We start from the raw sequence: 24,575 nt of genomic DNA, 5'->3' as shown, positions 1-24,575 counted from the left end.
AAGAATAAAAGATAAGGATATTAGATTCAGAATAGATGAAAGATATAATTTACCTCAAACACCATATTTATATCCACTGGTAAACAAAGGCCAACAAATTCTGGTTGCACAGATCCAGATCGGTGTGCCGATTGCATATTCTTTGACATGGTGTTGTAGGGACTAGAATGCTGAAGTTCAAAATCTTGCAATGATGAGGAGCTCATATTCCGTAAAATTCTAAAATGGAAAAACATATTTTTAGTTTTGCAAATGTTAATGGAATCAACAAAAATGGTTCATATTTTCAAAACAGATTTTTAAACAAAAAAACAACATACAAAAAAAAAAAATACCAAATTACAAATAAAGATGAAATTTGCTATAAATAAATATGATTGTTTTTTATAATTTCCTATTGTGTAGGAATTATTTCTTTACAATATACTAGCCGTCCTGACCCAACATTACCCAGCAGTGTATCTACTTGCAATTTGTTTTGCTATTCTTATTTTTAATTTATGCTAAATTTTGTTTCAATTAATCAGTATTATTAACCCTGCGTCAGTCCCATGGGGAGTTTTTTCACCCCAATTTTGCTTAAATGCTCATAATTCCTAGTTGGCAACTTATTTCTTTTCCTTCCTCCCAGTACTCTCCTAACTCAGTGAGGGTATAGCACATGTTGTATGGCACAATTGTATCTCAGTTTTCTGTGGCAGTAAACATCCTTTCGTGCGCAGTCACCCCAGTTGATGAACGTAGGTATGATTTTATGATTTATATATTTTTGTATTTTTCCAATGGCAATGAAAATTTATAGATATAAGCACATATTATGTATCATTATGCTACTGTGTAATATGGAATCAATATGTTTTGGTATTTTCTTTATCGTAAGTTTTGATGGGATTATTATTTTATTTACAATTTATTACTCTTTCAGTTTTGTGACTATGAGTAAATGAGTAAAAGTATCTTTTCATTCTTCTTTTTTTTTTTTTTTTTTTTTACACAGTGATCACCACTTATCAAGGCCCGGAAGCCACTCAGGGATAAGGGTTATTGCAAGTACATTACGTTAGTGTGGAGATTTGATGAAGTGTTTACTTAAGGGAGCGGTTCATTAGGAATTTGTTAACATTGGACTTGAAGACATCCAAGTTGTAGTCCGGAGGGAAGCAAGCAGACGGAACAGAATTCCACAGGCGTGCAGTTCTAAGAAAGAAGCTTTGTTCATGGAATCCGCATTTTGATTTAGGCACAGATATAGAGTGGGGGAAATTTTTCATAGTGGATTCAAATTAATCCATTTGTTAAGTGGCATTATCGATACTGATGGTGTGGATTGTGGTTATAGCAGGCAAGTTCAAATCTTATCAGATACTAATGCTGTTAGAGGAAAGTTACAGGGTATCACTTCCACGCACTCCAAGCAACATGTATTCCGCAAATAATTCACACAAGCTTTTCTGAATTTTTGAGATGAGGATTGGTTATTCGTATTATTTGGATTCATTGGACTACTGTTCTCATCTTAAGTGTGATTTTTAACGTTTCAGTCGATGTAACCTCCAACCTTCTTCAGGTGTATCTTGTCAAACTCAAAAATGTTTCTGTTGAACTTTGGAATTTGAACGGAATTTTAAATGAAACCCTTTATTTACTGCACAGATGATTGGATAGAGGTGCTAAGTAATTCGCAATTGGATTTTTCGTCGCCCACACTAAGAATTGAACCTGTAAAAGTGATATTCTGAACGTTAATGGTTCAATTCTCAGTGTGGGCAACTGAAAAATACAATTGCAAATTACTTGGGACCTCTATCCAATCATGACTGATGGAATGAGAGCATGCTACCCCAGTGAAATAAAGGGTTCTGTTCGAAATTCTGTGCAAATTCCCAAGTTCAACAAGACACACCTAAAGAAGGTCTGAGGTTATATCGACCAAAACGTTGTGAAAATGACACTCAAGATTAAAACAGTAGTCTGATGAATCTAAACATGAATTCACACTACGTATTGTTTTGACCTTAAATAATGCATACCAGGGTTGATATGCAATAAAAAAAATAATGTAATCCTTTGTATTAAAATCAATTATTAATTCCCTTCTTTCCCATAAAACATTCACAGCAAGAACTCATTTAGCTAAAACCATAGCAAAAAAAAACAAAAAACTTTCCTTTCTCTCTTTACAAAAAATTAAAAAAATATAAAAATAACCATGTACAAAGTTGTGTTCCTATCAGATCCTACCTGTACACGATACCATGAGACTGTTCCCCTACTGACTACAGCATGTTTATCTTCAAACCTAATGTAAACAAATACTTGAACCATCCTTTCGGATGATCAGTTCTTCTTAAGTAATCTTCTTCCCATCCAACCCATTATTTCCGGTCGTCATATAGAGGCAAGCATTATTCAACTGACACTCTTTTTAACCTTTATCGTTGAGTGCCCCACCCCCTGACCCTGGAACTTTATAGGTTGAGAGCAATTAAAAAATAAATAAAAATTGAAGAGGAAATTAAAAATAAACTTTTATCTTTCTGTATCATTTTTTTTCATAATTTTTTAGATGAGGATTGACAATTTGGATTATTCAAACTATTGTTCTCATCTAATCTTGATAGGACATAATCAAGTTGACAATCAAGTTTGAATTTTATGTAATAATTTCATGTAATAGCTCTTTTTATTAAGTGGCTTATGTTAACAGACTGGTTCCTGCTAAATCACCAAAGTTAAGCAACATTGAACCTAGCCATTACTAAATGAGTGACCATTTATCTCAGCATTATTTCCGATCATCCTAGACTTCCCCCAAAATATTGAGAATAACATCCAAGATAAAAAGAGTAGTTTGAATAATCCAAATAATTTAACGGCCTAAAAAGATAAGGGTTAAACAGTGTACAATAGTTCATGGGACAATATCGCAGTAATTCTTAGTAGTGGAAATTTGGTAACTTGGATTACTTAAGAGGAACAGTGCATCAAGAACTTGTTTACATTAGACTTGAAGATGACCATATCGTAGTCAGTTGGAAAGCAGGAAAACGAACGAGAGTTCCACAGGTGTGCAGTTCTAAGAAAGAAACTTTGTTCATGGAATGTACGCTTAGGTTTAGGCACAGATAAAGAGTGTGGGAAATTATTGATAGTGGTTTTAGCTAGTTGAGTGTTATTTGTGAAAGTTTGGCAAGGAGGATCATAGATTCAAGTCTAATATGAATAAATTCTTATTAAGTCGTCCATTTAGATAATCTAACCCTACCCAAGTTCCACTGTCTGATCTTGTATCTACCTAACACTTAACCCTTATCCTTGAATGGCTTCCAGGCCTTGATAAGTGGTGACCTTCCAAATAAAAATAAAAGTAACTGTTCAATTGAAATTTTTAATCAAGTTGTCACCTTAATAAAGAAAAGCTTTTCAACACATCCATTAATATTTCAATGCAATAAATAGAACCCTTAAAAGCTCGAGCAAAGTTGCAGTATCTTTTGCCAGCACTACATGAACGTGTGTAATAGTACATCAGAAAGATTGCAAAACAAAGGCATTCGTGAATTTTCTAGACAAGAAACAAAGTCTTGCTATTTATTCATGTACTAGCATAGAAAATTTGGAAAAAAGCATAAAAAATCAGAATCAATATCCAAACATCAGAAATTGAAAACAAAGTTATGGTTTCGACAATTTCAGACATTTTTAAACAAAAGAAAAATTTTTTAAAAACCTGAAAAAAATGAGAAACTGATTAAATAATTGATAATAGAGGAGTAGTTATCACAAAAGTTAGCAGATCTTTGTCAGCATCTTGTGGGTAATAAAAATTGAGAAACGAATCGGGTTTCCAGCTAATCATTTATTAGTAATGTTTTGCCTAATTCGATAAGTTTCAAAAAAATTAGAAATTATAGAGCTGTATATATCTATAATATAAAGCTGAATGTGTGTGTGTGTGTGTGTGTGGTCACAAATAGGCTCCTATATGGTTGACTATTTTAAAAAACTGATTACATATAATGATAGAAGATGTATCGAGACACAGGAATGAGTATGTTTGATCTGGCCGAACAGTTGTTCATTAAAATTGTGGGGTCTGCGTTCACACAAAGTATGGAAATAAAAAAAATTTTTAAATTTAAAAAAAAAACCGTTTACAAGTGTTTTTGATATAGATGTACATAAGAATACTTTGATAAGTATATTTTAACTTAAATAGGGACGGTATAATAAAATTGTGGGGTCTGCGTTCATGCTTGGCTTCCATAGAATGGAAATAGGAACAAACTTTAATAAAGACTTTTCATATCTATCTGCGTAAGTATACTTTGATAATTATGTTTCAGTTTGAAGAAATATGGTATAATAAAATTATGGGGTGTTCGTTCGCACCTGACCTCCATAGAATGAAAATATGTCACAAAGTTTAACAAGGTTTTTTAATATAGATCCACAGAATATTGTGATAAGTGTTTCAGTGTGAACAGGTATGGTATAATAAATTATGGGGTTTATCTATTTTATTTTTACTTTCATCATATTTTGCTTTGGTTTTGATGCCCCCAAATTCGAAGCTATCTCTTTACAACCCTTCCTTTTCATAACCTATCATACTTTCATAAATCAGAGTCCATTTTCTGTAGGTTGTTTTTGAACTTAGTCAACGACGGGTACTTTTGCTAGTATATATATATATATATATATATATTATTTAGCCAGTAGAGTTTAGTTTCCTAGAAGTACATCCAATGAAACAACATGTGTCTACCAAAGAGTGCTCAATGAGTAAACAGAGCAGTATATTAAATTTATTTATACAAACATTGATGGCTACATATGTGCATACATGTTTCTGTCACCCAACGCGGGTGATTACAGAAACATGTATGCACATATGTAGCCATCAATGTTTGTATAAATAAATTTAATATATATATATATATATATATATATATATACACACACACATACACATAAACAGTATAATTAATATTAAAATAAAAAACATTTTAATTAACAAATAAAAATTAAAAAAAAAAAACATTTAATAAAAAGTTCAATTGTTAAGATGAAAACCACAAAACTTTATAAAGCATGAAATGGGTTAATAAATTTTTAGTATTAAAACAAAAGTATTTATGCATATTTATGATTATTTATAGTTCAGATCGATTTTTATGGAAATCAAATTCTACAGCAAAATAAAGCTCAATATTCAAACCTTCCTATAAATAGTTTACTTAAAAAAATTGGCATAAATTTAAAGATCAAAGTTGCATTATAGTGTGATTTAATGTCAGTTTCCAAGCAACAAAAAGCTACAAGAATTCCAAACAAATAAATTCAGGCAGAAAAACAAAACTTCCTGTCGAATGAAAACCATTAAAGGGAAACTTTCATAGAGACAGGAAAGAAAAAAAGATTTTATGGCAAAATGGAAGTGATACTCTTCAGAAAAAATGTCAAAAGAAAATTTAGAATAGAATGTTCAGAAAAATGTTTTCACATCAGACAGCTCAATTAAATTAAATAATCAAATATAAATATGTATGCCTACGCATCAATTATTAGATATGCAGACAAAAATACTCATAAGGAATAAACTATTTGAAACCTGTGTGTATATATATATATATATATAAACAATTGTAATTGTTCTTAAATTCATTTTAAACCAACTGCAGTTATAACCACTTTTTACACACATTAGGAAAATGACTTAAAAAAATTTTTTAAGTCCAACAAAAATTATCAAAAAAGTCTTAATATTTCCTTCCAATTGTCAGAGAAAAAAACGTCAGAGATTAAAACAAAAAAAAAAAAAGGCAGTGAATTGCTTTTCTTAGTCTAATCACAGAGAAAACTAGTTGTTTTAAAAAAATATCTCAAATTGCTACCAAGAAAAAAAAATGGAAATAATCGCCTTTAAGCTGAGAAATAGAGACGTTGATGTAAGCTTTTTTAGAGGCCATAAAATATGATACTGGCTGACCTGACTTGACCCAGTCTTAGCTGGGAATATATGAAATACAAAAAATTATTATTGATGATTGATAACAAAAAAAACATTAAAATCTTTTTAAAATAAGAAAAAAATTATGGATATGTAAACATTTTTTAATAATTTTTTTCTACCTAGTCTCTCTCTCTGATATACATCATGATTATTATGAAGAAAAAAGGGTACTTGTACAGTTTAATCAAAACATTAAAAAATGAAAATATCGAAAAAAAAAAAAAAATAAAATAAATAAATAAATAAAAATAAAAAAATTTAAAAAAAGGGGGGTTATATTGCATGTATCCGTTATGGAATGAAGTTCTCCGAAAAAAAATTTCACTTAATTTCATCAAGTAGAATTTTTTTTTTTTTTTTACAGCGAAAAAACAATTTATTATGATACCGAGCAAAAGGTTCGATTTTTAGGAAGAAAAGCTAGTAATAAAGATGGGGAGGGAGTGTCGGTGCTTAAAAGTTATCTCCCCATGGCATGTTAAACAAATTCCATAATGGCTAACTTCAATGCGCTCTCATAAGAATGTGTTTTTCCGCTGTAAAAAAAAAAAAAGACAAAACAAAAAAACTACTCGATCAAATTAAATGAAATTTTTTTCCGGAGATCTTCAGTCCAAAACGGATACGTACAATATAATATTTTTTCAATATTTTCATTTTTTAATGTCTTGATTAAACTGTACAAGTACTGAAAAAAAGTGTACATTTAATGTCTTTCTCTACTAAGGGAAGTAAGTATTTGTAAGCTAATGCAGAATTAACTCCCCTAATTTTGAAAAATGGCTGCCTTCTATTATAGTAGGATTGTATTTTCTAAAGGATAAACAAATTACTTAGCCCAAAGACGTCAACAACAAATAGGCGATGTATATATACACAAGTAATTAGATATATATATATATATATATATATATATATATATTTGTACACTAGCAGTTCAGCTCGGCTTTGCTCGAGTCCTGTGTACTGTTCATACCTTTATGTGCATATGTGTGTGTGTGTGTGTGTGTGTATATATATATCTATATATCTATAAAAGTGAACGTGTCTGTCTGTCTGTCTGTCTGTGTACATTTCCCTACGCAATAACTCTGTCAATTTTTAGTCTATAGACTCGAAATTTGAAATACCGGGTACTGAGATTTGGGAAAATCGATGTGACGGGTGTCAGCCAAAATTTGGCTGTTAAGGGGTCAAATTTCAACGATTTGACCTTTAAGAACTCTACCAAACTCCTCCGACAATTTTGGGTCTAGACGCTTGAAATTTTAGATATAGGTTCCTTGAACCTGGATCTAACTTAATAAAGTGATTTGAGCCCGAAACTATAAATTTTAAGGGGTCATAATAGGGGTCAAAGTTTTAAAAAATTAACCATTTTTTTTGTTTTTTTGCACAGCATACACCTCCAAACACCCGAGCAACGCCGGGCACCCCTGCTAGTATATATATATAGTAAAAAGTTTGACTCATGTTCAGGTAACCTATATCTAAAATTTCGAGTGTTTAGACCCAAAATTGGCGGAGGAGTTTGGTAGAGTCTGTAACGGTCAACTCTTTCAACTCTGACCTCTTGACAGCAAAATTTTCGTCCAAAAACTGATTAAAAAGCTTGCTGCATGTCTGAATACCTTCTATGTAAAATTTCAAATATTTAAACCCAAAATTGGCTCAATAGTTTGATAGAGACCACAAAGATCAATTCTTTTGAACTTTGACCCCTTCGTAGCCAAATGTTTGGCCAAAAACCCCATTAAAAAGCTTGCCCTATGTCTGAATACACTTAATGTAAAATTTCAAATGTTTAGACCAAAAACTGGCTGAGTTATTTGGTAGACATAGAGGTAAATTTTTTTAAACTTTGACCCCTTAACATTTGTGTTGGGCTCAAATCAAATCAAAAAGTTTGATCCATGTCCAATGAACCTACATCTAAAATTTCAAGTGTTTAGACCCAAAATTGGCAAAAGAGTTTGGTAGAGTTTTCAAAGGTCAAATCGTTGAATTTTGACCCCCTGACAGCCAAATTTCTGGTCAGAAATAGATCAAAAAGATTTTCCCAAATCTCAATACCCCTTATGTCAAATTTCGAAACTGCAGACTGAAAATTGGCAGTAGTTTGATAGGGAAATGAACGCAAACAGATAATTTCACTTTTATAGATATAACAGGTGTCCCACTTAAAAGTAGCCCAATCTATCTAATTAATCTCCCCACCCCCCACCCCCACCCAGATTACGCTTTCTAATTTCTTAAAATCAACATCTAAAACTTTTCAAGTATGGTGTTTTCACTGCAGCAGATAATAGTGATTGTGAAAGTCTATTAGAACAATGAGCAAAGAGTTATGACCACTACATTCCACGGACTTGTCATGTGATTTTTATCTTGAGGGACTTTAAAACAAAACATTTATGCAAATAATCCTCACAATCTAGACCAACTAAAGGAGAACATTACCAACGCTATCAGGAGAATCACCAGAGAATATCTACAGGCAGTATCTGCAAACGTTAAACGTGCCCAGAAATGCATCGATGTCAACTAGGAGCACTACCAGCATCTTTTATGACACTGCAGGTAATTTAAACAATGAAAGAATGTTCTTCCTCTCTACATTTTCTGGGCTACTTTTAAGTGGGGCATCCTGTGTGTGTGAATATATATATATATATATGTATGTATGTATGTTATTTGTTTTTGCGATATGTCTTGAATGAATTTAATTATTTACGAAAGTGCATTTTTACGAGTTGGGAATAATTGGATTATTATAAAGTGCATTATTTTACGAGTTGGGAATAATTTTCCCTTTAACCAATTTGGCATCCCCACATGGGGATCGGCATATATATTATTTTAAAAATATAATTATCTACTGACACGTGTTTCGTCTCAAGATTTAGCCACTCTGATAAGTCGTAAACGACGAAACACGTGTCAGTGGATAATTTTAAAAATAATATATATATATATATACACATTTCATCTTTAATTTTTTTCTTTAGTTTTGCTTGTTTTATTACAAGATGTCTGTATTATATGCATCAATTACAATTCTGAATATTTTAGATGAGGGCTGATCGTTTCTATTATTTGAACTAATCAGACTAATGTTCTCATCTTGAGCATTATTTGCAGTGTTTTGGTCGATGTAATCTCCAACCTTCTTCAGGTGCATAAACATGGCGACTTATATACCTAAAGAAGGTTGGAGGTCACATTAACTGAAACATTGTGTAAATAACACTCAAGATGAGAACATTGGTTTGATTAATCCAAGTGTTATCAGCCAATTGCAAAATTGCTTTCAAATAATAAAAATTTTCTAGACATTTATTTATTTGCCTATTTTTCATTAAAGATATATTTAACGATGGACTAGACGAAGCTATTGCTACAAAAAATTAAAAAAAAAAAAAAAAATAAAAAATATATGTCCTCCGATAGCCTTACTCATTCCATACATGGGAATTTCACACGTCAATGAGGCATTTTATTTTGTTCACACATTCAGTTAGAACTCATAGGAAGTCCTCTTTTCCTTTAGCATATTTAATTTAAGCCTTGTCAAAAAAAAAAAAAAAAAAAATGCTTTCTTCAATGATGAAAATGAGCCTGCCATTTCCTGAATGTGTCAAAAATGGAAACCTTCTTAGACGTGGAGAAGAGAGTGATTGGCATGATAATAAAATATTCAACAAAATGAGAAAAAAAATAACTATGCAAAGATTTCACATTAACACGTAATAATGATAATATCAATAAATTAGAAGATGGATAAAAAGCTTCATTCAACGTCATCCTTATCATAGGATTAAGATGAATGGATGAGAGGGAAGAGAAAGAGGAGGAGGATGAGAAATCCAACCATGAGTCACATCTCGTTAAAATCATTCAAGATTGGACAGCACTTGTCAGTTGCGGATAATCCAGGCAAGGATTTTTCATGAAATATAGGTTCGGATCAATATGGCAAGATGCATTCCGAAGGTATCGTTGAGGTTGTTGGGTTTCTTCTCAGAATTAATGTACTTCATTATTTCGGGTTAGCACTTATCCTAAGGATCAGAAAAAGTGAATTTACTTGTGTATAATATTTTAAACCATTCTTGTATATAAATTTTATTGTGTATAATATTTCAAACCATTCTTGTATATAAATTTTATTATGAATAATATTTCAAACCATTCTTGTATATAAATTTTATTGTGAATAATATTTCAAACCATTCTTGTATATAAATTTTATTGTGAATAATATTTCAAACCATTCTTGTATATAAATTTTATTGTGTATAATATTTCAAACCATTCTTGTATATAAATTTTATTGTGAATAATATTTGAAACCATTCTTGTATATAAATTTTATTATGAATAATACAAGTTTGATTCATGCCGGGTTAAAAAATCAACCTTAAAAAAACCTTTTTTGTACTTGGGAGCCATCACTTATGAAGGCCCAAAGGCCACTCGAGGATAAGGGTCAATGAATGTAAGGTGATAGTGTAGTAATAGTTAATAGTGTAAATTGGGTAGAATTTGATTATGGGATGGCTCAACAAAGAACTTGTTTACATTGCATTTGAAGGCTACCATGTTGTATTCCACTGGGAAGCAGGCCAGCAGAACAGTGTTCCACAGGTGTGTAGTTCTGGGAAAGAAGCTTTGTTCATGGAATCTGCATTTAAATTTAGGCACAGATAGAGTGTAGAAGGAAATTGTTTATAGTGGTTGTTTTTTGTGAAAATTTGGCAAGGGAGAACGATGGATTGGAGCTCAGTCGATCACTTGCCATGAAAATAATGATAGAACAGAGACAAACTCACAACATCTCTTCTGTGGAAAAGAGGTTGTAGGGAAAAGAAAAGAGCATCACCTACTAGATTTCGAAGCCGGTTTTAAACTTTATCAAGGCTGGATAGGGTGTGCCGAGCAACTCCTGCCCAGATGTGGCAACAGTACTCCATTTTAGGGCGTACCTGGCTCTTATACAGATAGAAGATTGCATCGGCAATTCAATGTTCCTTGAGTGGTGGCTGTGAAATGTGAACTGGAAAATTGCAATGGAGACGTGGAAGCAACGGCTAGCAGGAAGGATCATAAATATTCTGACATACAATGAAATTCAAAAAGCTGAAAAAACTGATGCAGCAATGCAAGAGAAATGAGTGTCAACTATGACGAGGCAATGTAACCCGACTGAATGAGGATCGGAACTATTCCTCATACAAGAGTTGAAAAGGCCAACTATTCACCACTAATGTCCAAGAGAAATGCCTTATGAAGGCCTAAAAACTTCTCGATAATGTCAAACACTCAATTGAATAGAATGCGCAGAATAACTGATTGTTATTTGTGGACTGTTACCATCATCCTAATTGTTGTTGTTTCACCTGAAGAAGGCCAGGGGATGAGTTGGCTGAAATGTAGTGAAACAACAACTATAAAATGATGAGGATAACATTCTGCAAAAAGAATGAATACACAAATTGTGACACCTCATCTCCAAGAATTTAAAAAAAAAAAAAAAAAATGAGTAAAAAATAAAAATAAAAAATAAAAATAAAATATTTCAAACTTGAACATGTGAAAGATCAAAGGAATCAAATTTTAAATCCATGACAAAAACAAATTCAAGTCAGTCAATGCTAATTCATACAAATTTACACTTGTTTTAGTAATTTCATTATCAATTCCCAATCCTCTCATAACATTCATCATCTAACAATCTTTTCACCTTGCATGTTTTTGGAGATGAAGAGTATGTCAAGAAAAACTTGTTAGAAAATGCCTTAAGTCGCCACCAAATTTTATTAATTCATCTTCAAATGGACTCAATCAAATTTTATTAATCTTCTATTAAGCTTAATCCTCTCATAATATTCATCATCATTTAACTGATACTCTATCCATAGCATTAACTCTTATCAAGACTAAAAGCCGTTTGAGGATAAGTGGTAACTAAGTAAAGAAAACAACAAAAAACGCTTACCTTCAAATGGGCTTGATAAATTATATGCAAAAAAAAAATCCAATTCCATTCAATCCTCTCATAATATATTTAACTGACAATCTATGTAACAGAGCATATATGAGCACACGAGAAAATATTGGCAGGACCTGTAAGATGGCTGGCTTGCCGAAAAAAAAAAGCACAAATGCAAACTAGGAAGTATGCAAGATGAAAAAGAAAAAAAAAACACCACATGGTCACGAGAAGAAAAAGTTCTGTTGAAAAAGATGAACGTGTAAAGTCGAAGATAAGAAATGGCTGTCTACGGCCGGCGTGTAGTGGAGCAGAAAGAAAAACGCGTGCCAGGAGAGATGGCCACGTGGCTCCGCAGTGGCAGCGAGATACTCTTTAAGCTGGTGTCGCGACGGGGAGAAAGAAAAACAGTAATAAACGACTTATGTTTTAAAAATCCTCCCCCCCCCAAAAAAAAAACAAAAAGAAAAGCTGTCGGATTTTTTTTTTTTTTTATTTGTTCGTTCTTTCTTCGATGGTGCTGGACACTTTGGGGTCCAAGAGAGGTTTGAGTGTAACGAACACGTTACATCTAGCCATCTCATTAACACTTATCCTTAAGTGGCTTTTAGCCTTAAGTGGTGACTCATTAACAAAAACCGATCTAGCAAATTGACGCTATCAGTCAGTATGAACAGAGCTTTATATGTGTGTCATCTTTATAATTATGCATGTATGCACGCGTGTTTATCTGTATGCGTGTGTACCTATCTGTAAGTGTATAATTATGTATGGGTCCTTGTGTGTGTTTATAAGCAAGAATGCATGTGTGATTATGTAAATATGAGGGAAAAAGATAAAAGACAAGCAATAGAAACAAGAAATTTGCTGACATTTTATTTTCATAAAGAAAAAAAAAATGACATTTCTTGACAAGTTTGATCAAACAATAAAAAAAAAAATGGTTGCTCAACTAGAAAACGAAATCCAGAATATTTCTATCTCAAAAGTTAGGTATGCTATTTTTATGGACATGATTAACTCCTAAACTAATTAAGCAATCATTACAAACTAACAAAACATAGCTGCTAGGCATACTGGGTCCAAATGTGGGCTATATTTACTTTAATTGACTTTTAGATGAAGGGAATAAAAACGGAGGGGGGGGGGCTTAAAATTCAGATACGTCAGATTTCTGTAAAATTTTAATAACTAGAATAAGAAATCCTACCAGTAGACTGCCTGGTGTTACCCAGTCATAAAATATGCGACTATTATATTTTAATTAATGCAAAATTCTTATTTATTATAAACAAAAATACCGTAAGTATCAAATATAAGGTTAAATCCTTTAAAAAAAATAAAAGAAAAAAAATAATAAAAAAGACAAAAAGAAACTGTAAATCAAAATGTAGATTCCATAAACAAAGCTTCTTTCTTAGAAGTGCACGCCTGTGGAACTCTCTCTTCCGTTTGCCTGTTTCCCACCTGACTACAACTTGGATGTCTTCAAGTCCAACATAAACAAATTCCTGATGAATCGCTCCCTTAAGTAAGACACTTTATCAAATCTCCAATACTAACAATTACTAGGATACTATCCCATTGATTACTGTCCACGCAATAACCCTTATCCCCGAGTGGCTTCTGGGCCTTGATAAGTGGTGACCTCCATGTAAAAAAAAAAAAAAAAAAAGGAAAGCAGTTCAAATTCTTGTAAGTAAAAAAAAATAAATACTCCAACTGAGATCGAAACCAAAACCTTAAGACAGCAAGTCAAGTATGATAACCGTTAGGCTAGCTTGACACGATCATTAAGTGTTTTCAAACCTACTTATTCTTAACTAAAGTAATCTGTCATGTGAACAATTAACGCATGTGCATTTATGAAACCGTTGGATAAGTTGGCCGAAATGTGGTAAAACAACAACTATTAAGATGAGGATGAAAAATTATTACACTGATTTTTTTTCTTGATAAAATACAGAAAACTTGCAATTAATGTATGAAAATCTCCTTTCCCATTTGTCCTATAGCTTTCAAATATTTTATTAGTCATTTTCAGGGAAATAAACCTTAATAATAATATGAACAATAGCAATAAGTAATATCGGTAATGATAATCGTCATGACAATATTTTGGTAATAGATACAAAGTGCCCTCAATAAATTTCCAAACATTTTGTAAAACGAATTTAAAATTTTCGTCTTTTATTGCTATACATCTTATGAGATGACTGACCAATTTTTATGATTTCAGGATTAAATTAACAGCTACAGCAAGAATTGGAATACACCCTACTAAAGCCTGACTGTCACAGCTGGTGAATTTCAAAAATTACAATCTGGACAGGAGGATACTTTAGAAAAACGATATGCAATAAAATTCTGTTTTAAACTTGGAAAAAAATGCCACAGAAACGTTCAGAGTGCTTCAGACTGCTTTTGGAATATCTTGTATGAATCGAGCAGCAGTTTTTGAGTGGCATAGGAGATTTAAGGAAGCCAGGGAGTTTGTGAGGGATGATGAGAGGTGTGGAAGGAATAAGGATGTTGGAACACCTGAGCTGATTGGCCAAATAAAGAATTTCGTGGATACAGAGAGTCGTGTGTCTATACAGACAATAAGTGCACAATTTGATGTCAGTGTAAGAACTGTACACACAATTGTTCTCAAAGAACTGAGGATGCAGAAAATTTGCATGAAGTTTGTCCCAAGGGTACTCAGAAGATTAGTCCACAACTACATCTTCAAATCAGGTCAGTGGCATTTCCAGTGGGACAATGCACCAGTCTACACCTCCATCTTTGTCACAGACTATTTGACCAAGATGAGCATCAACACAGTTCTTCAGCCTCCCTATAGTCCAGACCTTGCTCTCTGTGAATTTTGGTTATTTAGTAAATTCAGGGAAAACCTTAGAGGCTGTTGTTATGAGAGCATTGAGGAGATGAAAGAGGCTGTGATAAGGGGTATTGACACGCTCACACAAGAGAACCTTTATGAGGTCTTCCAGAAGTTGTTGGAATGATACAAGTGCATTGCAGCCGGAGGAGATTACTTCAAAGGGGACTAGAGTTCCATGTGTGTACCATCAGTAAAAGTACCCATATGAAAAAAAGCCTGGGAACTTATTTAAGGCACCTTGTATTACAGGCAAATTTGAATGCAGTTGATAATTGGAAATTTTGAAACAACAGAAAGAAAAAAATAAAGAAAAAATAAACAAAAACAGGAAAAACAACAGCGAGAAAAAAACGGGGAAAAAACAGAAAAAAATGAACAGAAAAGTTGACAAAAACTGAAAAAAAAAAAAGATTTTAAAACAAGTTTTAAGAAAATTTAACAGAAAAATTTAAAAACAGCAAAATTAATTGAAAAATATAAAAATTTAAAAAAACAAATCTTTTAAAAAATTTAATTGAAAAAAAAATAATTGAAAAAAAAAAATTGATTTTCAGAAACAGAACATAGAATCAAACATTTAAAAACTCAATGGAAGAAAAAACAGATAACAGTATGCAGCAAAACATTAATACAGTATGCATGAGGAAATAATAGAAAAATGAATTAAAAAAAGTACAGAAAATAGAAAAGAATAAAAGAAACATTAAAAAAATTAATAAATAAAGAGAAAAAATGAATGATGCAATAAAAACAAAGGATGCAACGAATAAAGAAAAAATAGAATGAACTAAATGGAAAATGAAATTAAAATGGAAACCCAAAATTTAAACAAAAAAAAATGAAAAAGAAAACCTTGAAAAAGGAATAAGAAAGAAGAAAAAAAAGATATGAAAAAGAAAATCCTGAAAAAGGAATAAGAAAGAAAACCAAAAGAAAAAAGATAAGATATGAAAAAGAAAACCCTGTAAAAATAAAAAAGGAAAAAAAAAGTCTTTGAGAAAGAAAAGAAAACGAACAAGAGGTGTAAAGGAGAAAAACGAAAAACAGAAAAGTAAAAAAAAGAAAAGATAAAAATCTCAAAACTAAAAGTTACTCAAGGGAAGATAAAAACTAAAAAAAAAAAAAAAAAAAAAAACTCTTGCGAATGAAAGATTAAAAAAAATCTGTTGTCATCTGTCCTTCATTGTTCCCCAACCTCAAATTTAATAATGGCTATTGGAAAGAATAGACTCGTCTAATAGATCTGTTGGAAAGAAAAATAATGTATGACCCTAAAACTGACCCTTTCTCTCCCATCAATTACTGAGGCGGAGTGCGAGTTGGGGGTCAAGGGTGCAATTAATCCTAAGTGCACTTCATAATTCGGCTCGCATCTCTGCGATGAGGAAAAATTAAACATTATCACTGCAACTTGTCAAATAAATATCAGCTAAATTTAGGCGGAGACGCAGATCACAAAATGGTCGGGAGTTGGGAAGGAAAATGCAGGTTGTTTTGGTTGGGGCTGGTCGGAACAGAGATTCTGAGTACTTTGCGGTTGGGAAGATTTCAAAATGGCCTATTCAATGAGTTGGGGGGGGGCAAGTGAATTAGTTCTACATTGAAAATCTCAAGTTTATATTAATGGAGGTTCTACACGGAACTATTTCTCAGGTCAATCTATCAGTATCAGCCATTGTGGGTGCTAAAGGGGCAAGGGGACTGAATGTATTGGAAGAAAAGAGAAATATCCGGAGGTGGTGGATGTTGGGAGGGGTGGGTGGAACTTATCCAAAGATCCAAACTGAATTCTGTCCACGCTTACATTACTGCTTACTAAGAAACTTTCTATTTAACAGAAATTTTTTGGAAGCGATAATAACCTACAGGTTAATTGAACATGAGAATGAAGAGACGTGCGAGGAGAGGGGGGAGGCATAAAAGAGAGAGGAAATGTAAGGAGGCGGAGACTAACAGACGAGGAGTGGGAAGGAGGGAAAATTCAAAGACAAAGAAGAGCAGATAAAATTAAGATCGAGGGGAGAAGAGAAAGAAGAAGTTAAGAGAAGGAGGAGGAGGAGAGAAAAGAGAAGGAGGAGGAGAGAAAAGAGAAGGAGGAGGAGAGAAAAGAGAAGGAGGAGAGAAAAGAGAAGGAGGAGGAGGAGAGAAAAGAGAAGGAGGAGGAGGAGGAGAGAAAAGAGAAGGAGGAGAGAAAAGAGAAGGAGGAGGAGAAGAGAAAAGAGAAGGAAGAAAACTAAAAAAGAAGAAATAGTGGAAAAAAGAATGAGAAAAACTAAAAAAAAAAAAAAAAGGAAGGAGTAGAAGTAAGAGGAGTTATTTAATGCGGAATGAAATTGTTAAAAAGGAAGAAAGATAGAATAATTATTTTATATCCTTAGAAAACATTACTCTTAAAATGGTTGGATTTAGGCTATCTTAAGTATCCATTCCTCCTAGGAGATTTTACAGTGAGAATAGGCACATTGCTTTTACACCAAATCAATAATTGAAAAGATTTGGGAAAACAGGTGCCCCTATTTCTGTGGGGTTTTACCCTTTTGCATGGGGTTGTAGTCAATTTGTGGCCCCACCGACAGGGTGAAAAACAGGGGAAGCAGTAAAAGAAGGAAGAAGAGGGGAAATAAAGAGAGGGGGGTAGAAAAACAAGGAGCTAAACTAAGAAAATAAAAACGGAAAGAGGAGGAGGAAAATCTAAGAGAGGAGGGGAGGAAGGAAAAATTTTTTAAAAAATGCAAACACTGGGGGATATAAAAGAGGAAGAAGTGGAGTAGAAAGAGAAGGAAAAACTAAAGAAGTGGAGTGGAAAGAGGAAACAAATCTAATGAGAAAGTAAAAACTGAAAACGATATGGTGGGGGGGGGGGGCTAGATTATAACAGAGTGAAAAAGAAAGGAAAAAAGGAACTCTTCAAAGGAAAAGGTAAAAAAAGCCAAAACAAAAAAAAACAAAAAAGATCAAATGTATGGCGTTATTATGTCAAAAAATACGTGGAAGGCAGTTTTAAAAAAGAAAATGAAATTACTCTCTTGAGTCGGACAAAAGCCAAAGTACACAAAGAGCGCAAGAGATGAAGAGAGAGTGTTCTGCGAAAAAGATGCTGCAATCACCAGTTTATAAAGAACACATGCATGGGAAGATGATAGAAGAAAGAATTAACCCAACTCAACAGTCTGAAATAAAACCGAAGATTATGCTTGATTTCTTGTGGGTTTTTTTTTTTATATACCATTGTATTGTCAATGTTTTTTGATATACAATGAAGAATCAAAAAGACAATAGAAAGTGAATGCTTTTTAGGAGTTGATTCAAGTGAAGGAAGGTCAAGATGAAGTGTACTTAGAAATTGTGAGTGCAAGATGAAAATAAAATTAAGTGGAATAGAAAATGGAAAATAGGAAGGAAAGGAGTAAAATAAGAGCAAAAAATGGCAAAAAAATCGAATAAAGGGAAAAGAGAAAAAGATGAGAAAAGAAAAAGAAAGAAATGAAAAATAGAGAAAAGAAAACGAAAGAAAGAGTGAAAAAAGGAAAACGAAAAAAAATTACAAAATAAATTGAAACAAAAAGTGAAAAAGGAAAAACAAAAAGAGAATGGATTATTAAAAAAGAAAATGACAAATGAGATTTAAAAAAAAAAAAGAAAATGACAAATGAGATTTAAAAAAAAAAAAGAAAATGACAAATGAGATTTAAAAAAAAAAAAGAAAATGACGAATGAGATTTAAAAAAAAATGACAAATGAGATTAAAAAAAAAGAAAAGGAGGAAAAGGTAAAAAAACAAATGAATTTTAAAAATGGCAAAGAAAAAGAAAATGATGAAATCAAGGTAAGAAAGCAAAAATAAAGAGAAATAAAAAAAGGGGGAGATAAAAGAACAAAAGAAAAAAGGTATCGAGAAGAAAAAGGAAAATAAAATGAAACAAAACGAGAAAAGGAGAAAAATATTAAAAGAAAAAAAGAAAAACTAAAGAAATAACTAGAAAAAAGAGAAATGAAAAATGAAAAGAAAACAAAAAATAAAACTAGAAAGAAAAAGAGAAACAAAAAAGGAAAGAAAAAATAAAGACGAAGGAAAAAAGAGAACGGAAAAAAGAGAACAGAAAAAAAAGAGAACGGAAAAAAAAGAGAACGGAAAAAAAAGAGAACGGAAAAAAAAGAGAACGGAAAAAAAAGAGAACGGAAAAAAAAGAGAACGGAAAAAAAAAAGAACGGAAAAAAAAAAGAACGGAAAAAAAAAAGAACGGAAAAAAAAAAGAACGGAAAAAAAAAGAACGGAAAAAAAAGAGAACGGAAAAAAAGAGAACGGAAAAAAAAGAGAACGGAAAAAAAAAAGAACGGAAAAAAAAGAGAACGGAAAAAAAAGAGAACGGAAAAAAAAGAGAACGGAAAAAAAAGAGAACGGAAAAAAAAAAGAACGGAAAAAAAAAAGAACGGAAAAAAAAAAGAACGGAAAAAAAAAAAGAACGGAAAAAAAAAAAGAACGGAAAAAAAAAGAACGGAAAAAAAAGAGAACGGAAAAAAAAAAGAACGGAAAAAAAGAGAACGGAAAAAAAGAGAACGGAAAAAAAAGAGAACGGAAAAAAAGAGAACGGAAAAAAAGAGAACGGAAAAAAAAGAGAACGGAAAAAAAAGAGAACGGAAAAAAAGAGAACGGAAAAAAAAGAGAACGGAAAAAAAGAGAACGGAAAAAAAAGAGAACGGAAAAAAAGAGAACAAAAAAAAAGAGCGAAAAAAATCAAGAAAAAGGGAATAAAAAGAAAACGAGAAATAAAAAATAAGAACAAAGAAAAAAGGACAAAGAATAGAGAAAAGAAAAGAGAAAAGAAAAAAGAAAAAGTGACAAATGAAAGAAAGAGAAAAATGAAAGAAGAAAGAAAGAAAAAGAAAAAAGAAAGGACGAGAAGAGACATTATTAAATCTCGGCTGAATAAATTTGTGCCCCCCCCCTCCTCAATCAATAATGATCTTCTTCATCAGCAATTGATAATCAGTTAAAAAGCAGATGTTGGGGGGGGGATAAAGAGGTCAGCATCAGAAGATTAGGGTGAATGGGGTAATGGGGTTTCTAAAAAGATAAGAAACAAAAAAATATACAAAAAAAAAAATAAATAAAATTCAAGGGAAAAACAAGAATATACAAAAGTAACAAAAATCTGAATTATGAAATTTACAAGAAACAAACATTAAAAACATTTTTTTTATATAAAACAAATTAAAAATCTATCTAAACTAACTACACCTATCTGGTGTTGCCCGGAACTAAAAGAAAAATAAAATTCTGATATCGATACAAATTATTTCAAACTTGAAAAAAAGGAAAAGGCTAAATATTTTTCATGCAATAACAATAGAGCTTAATATATGAATGTATATAGAATAAAATTGTATTTAAATTAAGTTTCAGAAAAAAAAAAAAAATCCTGTAGGCTTTTTTATGTATTTTTCAAAAAGAATCATAACGAAAAGTGTCATCTGCCCTCAATTCATTTTAATACTGGTTGGCAAAAGTTTAGCAAAGAAATGAAAACTAAATAAAATGTACAACAATTGAATTTTACCAAAAATAAATGGATAAGTTAAATTTCTATCGATCTGCATAGTTTTAAACTAGTAAAATTGTTTGTAAGTTTTGTTATTTCAAAATTTGTTTCATTCATTTCACCTAGCTGAAGCAGAGAAGGTGACCAATTGATTTTTAAGGTAATCATTAATTCCAGGCATAAAATATTAAAGCTTAGCTTAATCTGACAAGAAACTACTAGAATTAATTTATTTTAACTATTTTTTAATAACATTTTTCAAGCTTATTCTCAATTATTTGACTGTAAATCATACATTTTTACTGACTTTCTTATGCAAGAATTCTTTTTGAAAAATGCTTGTAACTAATTTTTCATCCGGTTGTATTTAATGTACTTTACAGCATGCTTTGGGGAGGTTTGCATTTTTTTCTTTGAAGAGAATTAAAAAAATGTCCAAAAGTATGGCTCCAAATGTGGATAAAACAGCCTACTAAAAAAATTTTTTCTGAAACTTGATGGAAATGCTATTATATATATATATGGAACGAGTAAGTCATAACACCATAGTTGATTGGCCAAATAAAGAATTTCATGGATAAGGACCGTCATGTGTCTATAGAGACAATAAGTGCACAGTTTGATGTCAGTGTGGGAAATGTACACACAATTATTTGCGGAAGAACTGAAGATGTGGAAGATTTGCACAAAGTTTGTCTTAAGGGCACTCAGTTCACATCTTCATCCTTATCACAAACTATTTGACCAAGATGGGCATTAAGACAGTTCACCCTCCCTATAGTCCTGACTTTGCTCCCTGTGATTTGATTATTCCCTAATCTCAAAGAAAACCTTCAAGGCTGTCGTTATGAGACAATCAAGATGAAAGCGGCTGTGACGAGAGTTATTGACATGCTCACTCAAGAGGACTTCCATGAGGCCTTCCAGAAATTGTTGAAACGACAAGTGCATTGCAGCAGGAGGAGATTACTTCGAAGAGGACTAGAGTTTCATGTGTGTACTACCAATAAAAATGCCCAGATGAAAAAGTGTGGAAACTTATTGAAAGTACTTTGTAATTTTAAATTTAGTTATGCTTAGTAGGAGGTATTTAGGAAAAATTTTAATTTTAAATGGAAATGTTTGAAAATAGTTTCATTTTTCTTTTTGTTCAGATAATGATTAAAAGGATGAAGTTTTCACTAAAAAGCAAAGCTAATGAGCAAAACCGTATAAAACATGTCCAGGTATTGGAGGATACTTATGTTACTGTGCTGAAATAACATTATTTAGAAAGTCATTCTTAACATGGGGAGTGGAGGGTGTTTTGTAACTATTCTGTACTTCCACCTAACAATTTAATAAAAAATAAAGATATCATGAAACTTGAATTTAACTTTATAATTCTATTTAAACATAGCATAAGTGCCATTTTTTTTTTTTTTTATTTTGGTCCATGTAGCTCTAAAAACTCAGTAATATAACCCTCCATTTGAAAACTTTGGAGACCCCTGATCCAGGGCAACGCCAATTAATATACCAACTTTGCAAGTTTTTGTTTGTAGTTTTTTACTTTTAGCTAGATATACAAACACACATTCACAAAAACAACTACTCTTTATATAATAGCCCTACAATAATCGTATCATATTTTTTTCTGCTTAAAAACGAGTAAAATCTGTTTTATTTTAAAATTAGTTAATAAAAGCTAGGTATTACTGGTTTATTTAATTATAATAGTCTCAGGCATATGTTTCATTGTCACTAACAATCATCAGTAGGTATGATGGTTTTTCTGGTGACAATTTTGGGAGGTTTAGAAAGCAGAATAAAAAACAAATGGGTGATCTAAGAGTGTTGAAAAGTTGATAACCGAACGGCAATTATATATGTAAGTATTTTTTATTTACATATGTAGACAGTTTACACATGAATAGCCAAGCTCAGCGTCTGTGTTCGTTGGAAATATAATTTCGCTTATTTTATTTTTTAGGCTATTCATTTTTTTTATTTTTTTTTTTTAATTTATGTGTCAGAATTCTTAGAAAAAAAAATAAATAAATATAAAGTCCTGACATTCCTCCAAGAATTACCACAAAAATAAAAAACAAAAAAACTTGTTCCAAAATATTCAAGGGTGAACAAGTTGTATTTTCTTTTTATCTACGAGAATAGATTATATATTGAGTGCTTCCATGTTTAGATATGTGTGCCAACACATTTTCAATTCAGTTGCTGTAGATGAAAAGTTTGCTTAATGACAAAGAAAACATCGTTGTTGACTTTTGCTTGCTTCTGCTCCAGTGAGCATCGCACGAAAATAAATGGGTTGTTCCGAAAGTTTAGAAAAAAAAGGAAGAAAAATAAGAGAAGCAAGAGTTTTGTTATTTACATGACTGCAAATTAATTTCCCCCCAAAAAAAGATTAATTGAAACAAAGAAAACAAGAAATTGGATTTTGTCTCAAATTCACTGGAAAAAGAAACGAAAAAATGAAGGAAAAAAATATGTGAATAAATTTTGCTGAATTAAAAATTAAAAAATAAAAGAAATTTAAAGGAAAAAAAGGAAAAGAGAAACAAAAAAAGGAGTAAAAATGAAAGAAAAGGGGAAAAGGAAAAATATGAAGGAAAAAAGGAGGAAAATAAGGGAAGAAAAGGGGGAATAGAGAGGAAAAGAAAATGGGTTTGAGAAAGGGAAAAGAGAAAATGGAAACAGAGTTAAAAGTGAGGGAAATAAAATGGGGAAAAAGAAATACAAAAAAGGGAGGAAAGAAAAAGGGAGGAAAGAAAAAGGGAGGAAAGAAAAAGGGAGGAAAGAAAAAGGGAGGAAAGAAAAAGAGAGAAAAGAAAAAAGAGGAAAGAAAAAAGAGAGGAAAGTAAAAAGAGAGGAAAGAAAAAAGGGAGGAAAAATAAAAAGGAGGAAAAATAAAAAGGAGGAAAAATAAAAAGGAGGAAAAATAAGAAAAAATAAAAAGGAGAAAAAAGGGGGAAATAAAAAGGGGGGTTGAAAAGAAAAAGGTAAAAAGATTAAAAGAGGTGGAAACAACAACAAAAAAACGGGGAAGAAGGAAGAGACAAAGGAAGGGAAATTTCTATTTTAAATTAGAAATAATTTTTTAAGTTGGAGAAACAAATCAGTTAAATATATTTTATGATGAACAAATTTTAGTTACAATCAAAAAAATCTATGATTATTTCACATGCAATTAAAATAAAACACATTTTTTAAAAAATATTTTTGTTAATTTAATAATGATTATCAGCAAGATAAATTTTTATGGGTCAAGATGGTCGAAAGTTATTAAAACTAAAAACAATGAAAATCTTTTTTTTTGCAATAAGATTTAAAGAAAATGGTTAATGAATTTATATAAAAAACAAGATTATTCGTCATAGAAAACATACAATTAATTCCCCAAACAGGTTTGCATCACTTTTATGTCCTTTTACAAAAATGAAAATCAGCATAAAATACTAAACTTATTCTAAAATTCTTATTTCAATTCTCCTACTGTACTGACATGCAGAAGTTCAAGTGTAACGCTAACCGACATCTTGCTGCCCAACTCCCCACTTAGTACCCCTGTAGCTTATGTCCCTGATAGTAGTCCCCTACATCAAAGTGGCAATGTGCCTTGTTTAGGGTGAAAACGTAATTAAAAAAAAAAAATTCTAATAAAATTCATTAGATAATGTGTAAAATTTAAAGCTTCAGCTTAAAGGAATTTTGTTTGAATTGCAATCTAATGATTTACAAATTCATAATGATCGGTTAGAAGTGAACTCTATATAGAAAAGCTATAAACATTTCCACATTTGAGTCAATCGTGTGAGTCTATCACTTTTAGAACTAAAATAATGATTTCTTTTTATAAAAGAATAGACTTTTTTTTTCTCAGCCAGTCTTGTAGCTCCTTCCTTTTCTATTGGGTTTTTGAAGAGGTTACCTTTTTCTCTAGTCTATTTGGAGGTCAAATGATTAAAATGCTGACTTGATTTTTGTCTGATAATTGGCAAATAATGCAGATGTTAAATATCCTAGTAGAAGGTCATAGTGCTTTTTGGTAAGCACTTTCCACATATCATTAAGGAAAGGTATGAACCCCTGATTAACCCTACTAGTTATAGGTAAAATAGTCATATGTTTTCAATTCAAGTT

General features: G+C 31.6%; 1 protein-coding gene across 7 annotated transcripts in view; it reads right to left on the bottom strand.

Moving 5' to 3' along the window:
• The window catches only part of LOC145261281 (rapamycin-insensitive companion of mTOR-like), a 435,824-nt gene that overhangs the window by 79,512 nt on the left and 331,737 nt on the right, over nucleotides 1-24,575 (bottom strand). For all 7 annotated transcript variants that reach the window (XM_080119764.1, XM_080119763.1, XM_080119761.1 and 4 more), the window contains one exon: nucleotides 54-219. In XM_080119764.1, the coding sequence (XP_079975890.1) occupies nucleotides 54-219 (166 nt within the window). The remainder of the gene's footprint in view (nucleotides 1-53; nucleotides 220-24,575) is intronic.

This window comes from Euprymna scolopes, chromosome 37 (assembly GCF_053919585.1).
Source record: "Euprymna scolopes isolate OS-2025 chromosome 37, ASM5391958v1, whole genome shotgun sequence".
In the NCBI taxonomy this organism is placed as follows: Eukaryota; Metazoa; Mollusca; class Cephalopoda; order Sepiida; family Sepiolidae; genus Euprymna; species Euprymna scolopes.
Note: the sequence above shows the minus strand (reverse complement) of the source record. Positions and strands in the feature narration are given on the sequence as shown.